Genomic DNA, 5,550 nt, shown 5'->3' with positions numbered 1-5,550 from the left:
GGGGGAGCCTATAAAACTCTTTCTCTCTCTCCCTCTTGCTTTTTTTAACGAAAATCAAATTAAAATCCTACACAAAATGCCCGGGTTCTTCTCATAAACCGTGCTAATATCAACAAAAATTCCAAGCATAAAGATTTGCATTTCAATGAGAAATAAATTAAATTTTCACTGTAATTTTGGGTTGGGAGGAGCGGGGCAGCTTTTTACAGTTCGGGTAACGTTTTCAAACATGTTTTTGCACCCGAGACACCCTCTTTGCCAATGACACTGAGGTTTGCAAACATCTACGTCACTTCTGAAACTGCAACACAAAGGCTTTTGGAACTTTTCGTATAAAACTTTCCAAGAAGGGCCACTTGCCACCAAAACTCAAAACGCAAACAGCTTAAACACTACCCCTTAAATCCTTGCTAGTATTTCTGCTGGTTTTCAAAGGAAAACACCACCAAGATGAAACATGCATGGAAAAGGAGCACGTCTCCCACGCAGACAGGAGAACGGGCTCTCGTAATACATCCTGGTAGCATCTGGCCCTGCTGGGAAGTGCGGAAAGCCGGGAGCAGCGAGGCAGCTGGCCATTTTCAAACACAATGCTTAGCGCGGGGCTGAAATTCGGGGGCCTGAGAATTAGCAGACTGACCTCTCTTGTGTAACTCCGGTGGCAATTCCTACCTCTTTCCTGGCAACGAGCTACGATGCAAATTCACACGGGGAACGCCCCAGGGCTCAGCTATGCTGATGGCAAATATGGGAAGAGCAAAGCTTGTGTGTGTGTGTGTGTGTGTGTGTACACACACGCACGCGTGCGCCCATGCAGGTGTGCATACGTGCGGGGAATTATGCTGGAGTTGGGTGATGGATCACCAGACTTGGCATAAACACAATGCAACAAGATAAGAAACCATTTGGATTAGCATGTAAAGTGCAATCCACCCTTTCTAGTTGATGCTTCGCTGTCTACGCGGGTGCCTTCACGTCAAAGCACCTACTGGATTCAAAGTACGTTTCTCTGATCTTCCCCGCATTCCTCCTGAAACTGCTCAGTTTTCCCTAAGACCCCGTACCTAATGGTGGACAGAGCGAAATCGCCTGGGTTTGTCATCCAGCAGCCGTCTGCTCATTTAATGGGTGCAAAAAGGCTTCCAGGGTCAAGCAACCCAACCGAACCCCTCCCTGGCTTGTCCCCCCAGGCAGGGCTCCTTACCCAGGGGAGAGCTGGACTCCAGCCCGAAAATACCACCCCAAGGGAGGCTTGCTCGGCCGGGACGGCTCTGCTCCCTGCCCAGCCATGTCAGGAGCACGAGGGTTCGGGGTGCGACGCCAAGCTGGGGCACCCAGCCAGTTACCTTGTATTGGAGTTTGAGCCTGGGACCCAAAGTGGCTTGGGGTGCTGAGGGATCCGCGGGGGTTGGGTGTTGTTGGGGTGACTCTCATGGACTGGCGCAGCCGTTCCAGCTCCCCGTAGCGGTCGGTGAAGGGTTTGGCTTGGTCTTCTAGCTTTTGTCTGTGCCCTGGAACATGATAAGAGAGTCTGATATCTAATCAGTTACTCTTTGGCTAGAGTGCCCTGGTTAAACACAAAGTCAGCGCAGCCTCCATCTTCGTGGTTCGCTATTATTCGCACGGGGGTAATGCAGGGCGGCCCCGGCAGCGATCGGCTCCCCGGGGGCTTTGCATGGCACACAGGGGTGGGAAGAGCTCGTGGTTCAGACAGACGAAGCCTGCTGAAGGAGGGATGCCGGCTGACCTATGCGGGAGACCTCAAATCGTCCGGCAAGTTGGCGGCCGATCAAGGAGCAGGATGCGGGTGCCAGGGTCAGGATGCCCTGTGCTGTGCTGAGCAACCAGCTTGCAGCGACCCCCACTTGAGGGGAAACACAGGTAAGGCAGAAGAAAACCCATCTCCTGGCAGGGTGGCGATTGGGGAACCAGTAAAGAAAACACTGAATTTGGAATATTTTCTACGGCCTTTGCCCAGCGCACAAAGAATGAACCCTCGTCTTACTCTAGCCCCTTCCCCAGCTCTGCCCACCCAAAGGGGCCAGAGCCAAGCAGGGCTGGAGAGGGTGCGGGAGGAGGGGAGGGAGCCGCCCAGCCACGGGACCGCACCTTGGCCATCTCACTTTGCTTCTTTCTGTTCCTCTTTTCCTACCCGTAAAATGGGGAGACTGTTCACCTACCTCCCCCAGGCAGGGCAGCAGCTAATGAGCGTTTGTAAAGCACTCCCAGCTCCTTAGGTAGCAGCTGCTGGAACAGGGCAATAATTATTAAATTTATGCTAATTGTCCCGAGGCAAGAGGCGCATGAAATACACTTGATACATAACTTTCGCATTTTACTATATTAATCATCGCCGAACGGCTTCGCTCTCTCTGGGCCGGATTCCAGTCTCAGTTACACCCGCACAAAGCTGGAGGGACTCCAGGGGAGCCGGAGCTGCTTCAGTTTTACATCAGTGCCGGGCTCAGACCTTGGATGCTCCTTGCTCTGTACCTGCCGCAGCCAGGTGGCCGTGCAGCACCCCCAGCTCTTTGCACCTGTCAGGAAAGGACCTTCCCAAGGTGGCAAACACCTTATCCCGGCGCGATCGAGCGCAGAGCTCGGGGGCACTGGAGGTGTGCAGGCACGCCGGAGAGCTAGGGGAGGAGCTGGGAAGAAACCCTCCTGCAGCTCTTCTCAGCGCCGAGCCTTATCAGATCCAGCCCTATGGCCAACTTCCACCAAGCAAAGCTTGGTTCTCGGTGGCTTTTAAGAAGAAAAGCGATGCGTTTGAAAGGTGAAAAACGCAGCCACCTCTTGTTCGCATCTCCCCTTCCTCCCCCCCTCACATCTGCCTAGCGTGAGCTGGGTGTCAATTTATAGCAAAGTCACAGAAAGTCCCCAGACTTCCCCCTCTTTAAATCTGATGTCTGATATCTTCTGATCTTGCATTTGCTTGGCTCGGCGCGCTCAGGCTGCACTTGCCAGGCTGTCTGTGGAGACGCCGGACGGCTCGGTTGGGAGGGTAGAACATCGACTCCAGAGCGGATCTCGTGCTCCCAGCTGAGCTCCCTGCCATGACGGCGGCTCCACGGGTATCCCGACAGCAAACCACTCCCCGCCACACTTTGTGAGGGGCTTTGACCCTCCTCCGGGAGCTCCACATCCAGGTGAGCCCCACCATGCCCCCCAAACTCTACAATCCCCAGGCTTCTGGGTGTGCAAAAGTCCAAACCAAACGAAAACGTTGCCGACGCCAGAGAGTGAAACTTGGGTAAAGACAAACCCCCGGCAGAAAGCAAAACCCAGCGGTATTTTGAAAATGTATTTTCCCTGCTGTGTGAAGTAAACCAAGGAAACCTCAAATCAACACCATAAATGATCTTTCCTAATCCCGGCGCGTCCCTAGACCTTGGGTGTCTCTGCGTTATCTGAGGGCCTTTGGAGACGTGAGCAGCATCGGTCGCACGGTGTTTGTGCTTTTCCCAAGGGGCAACGCGTGTGCAGCGAGGTGTCTTGTTTTGGTCCATATTTTTAGTATTTCAGTATACATCTGAGCACAGAAGAAGAAAAATAGGTTCACGTTTTTCCTTTAACCCGTTTTCTCAGGCAGAGCTTAGCAGAGAAGCCAAAAGGACTTCAAAGACCAAGTTCCAGAGAAATTTAATGGAAATTAAATTCTCTGCCTCTACCTCAGTTGAGACCCTATCCTCCAGTCGTATCTGGCATGTGATGGAGAAAATCCTGAAAAATAAATCAAGTGATCTCTAGGCTGAAAATGTTTTTTAAAGATTATTCAGCCGTACGACTTATCCGAGGGCTTCATGTGGCTGCATCATGCTGCACTGTGGTTGCTCCGATCCCCGTGCTGTCTCAACGCCAGCACAGCCCCATGGGGATTTTAAGCCTCGAGTAAATAGCAGTGCTCTACCGACACCCTCTAGAAGGGGGCTGGTTTGCGGGGAGACCCAGCAAAACCCCCAAAACTATCACGATAAAGAGAAAGTAGAAAACGTGATGCAAATATAAATCAAGGCAAACACGGGGGCTGGTTTAGGAGTGAAAGCCCAGAGGAGCGCTGCGGTGGGATCAGGACCCTTCCTGGCTCTCCTGGGACCTCTCCAGTTTGTATCCCACCCCATCTACACACAGGTGGGACCGGGCAGCGCTGAACTGCGCGAAACACGGCAGCGAATGAGTTAACCCCCCCCCCAGTTTGGGCTGCCAACCCTCTTTGGTACAGGCTGTCTCCCCAGGACTTCCTGCCGCTTGTCACTTCGAGCTGGGGACGTCAGACTTTGTCACGCAAGAGAGAATCGCTGTTAATGGGTTTCTTTCATCAGAACAACCTGAGCTTTTTAATTTCTGCAGCGGTTGGCTTCATTAAAAGCCCTTCCCCATCTACCCACAGCTGTCACGGAGAGGAAACCAATGCCGTCAAGTGAACAATAGCTCATACCTTAGCGAGGAGGAAGGTGGTTTCTAGCTTAACCCGAGGACTGACTCAAAGCCTCCCGAAGCCAGTGGGCGGCTTTTCAATCGACTTCAAACAGCTCCAGACCTCATCCCAAGAAATCTGTCTGAGAAGTCTTCATCACCCCAACCTGTGAATTTTTGGGGCATGAAACCTGCCGTTGGGTTTGGAGATTTTTTGCGCTGCGTTTCCAGCTGCGCTAGCACCAGCTCGCAGGTCAATATTTATGGAAACAACAGTTCCTTAGTGCTATAAAAGGATGGCAGCTACTGACCTTAGGCACTTTCTTGTCAACAGCGCAAGGGTTTTAACGCTGGATCGGGTTTCCGAACCAGTTAACTCCGATATTGAACATGACACGATGTAAACATTGACAGATCACCTACGAACCTGATGTAATAACAAGATCTGTATCAGCGTATCAAACAAACGATCCCATTGAACACTTCCCAGCTGGAAGAGCCGATGTGAATTTGACACTTTGGGCCAGTAATAAGAAGCATACTGGAAGTTTTGGGTGTTTTCTTGGAATGCAGACAGCGAAACAGTGTGCGCCGCACTGGAGCTCAGGCCCTCAAAGCCATGATTTAAAGACATGCTTTCTGCATTAAAACATTTCAAAGACCAAACAGAGCCTGTTCTTCCGTCTAGGAGCATGCAACCTGATGTGGCTTCCGAGGCTGGGATCTGGATGGGGTTTCCAGGCTGGGGGAGGGTGGTGGGGCTGTCCACAGTGCTCACCAAAAGCAGCTTATTTCCCCAGATTACAAAGTTAATCAAAGGTAAAAGGGGGCTCCAGGAACTTCATGGCCTGAGCGATAGCACAATCTCAGAGCTGGCAGATTTGATTTGGAAAAAACACCCTCTGGGGTGCCTGGGGGTCCCGGTCCCCTGATTTATCTGCGTTTAGATGCATACGGGGTTACTGCCGGGAGAGGCAAGAGGCTGCCGATCCTTCTCTCTACCCCCGGTGGGTTCGGATTCGGGTGTCACGTTCATCCCCGTCCCCCGCTGTAGCCCCACGCTACCAAAGGATGGGAGAGCAGATGGTGGGAAGTGGCTTGGCCCCCCCTCCGGGCGGCTTGCGGCGCCACCCC

The 5,550-nt window shown here is 52.5% G+C and overlaps 1 protein-coding gene across 1 annotated transcript in view; it reads right to left on the bottom strand.

Moving 5' to 3' along the window:
- RUNX3 (RUNX family transcription factor 3) overlaps nucleotides 1–5,550 on the bottom strand; it is a 63,690-nt gene that overhangs the window by 12,428 nt on the left and 45,712 nt on the right. Inside the window, exon 5 of the mRNA XM_009648563.2 lies at nucleotides 1,347–1,511. Within this exon, the coding sequence (XP_009646858.1) occupies nucleotides 1,347–1,511 (165 nt within the window). The remainder of the gene's footprint in view (nucleotides 1–1,346; nucleotides 1,512–5,550) is intronic.

This window comes from Egretta garzetta, unplaced genomic scaffold (assembly GCF_000687185.1).
Source record: "Egretta garzetta isolate BGI_Z169 unplaced genomic scaffold, ASM68718v1 scaffold101, whole genome shotgun sequence".
In the NCBI taxonomy this organism is placed as follows: Eukaryota; Metazoa; Chordata; class Aves; order Pelecaniformes; family Ardeidae; genus Egretta; species Egretta garzetta.
This window is presented reverse-complemented; position numbering and strand designations above follow the sequence as displayed.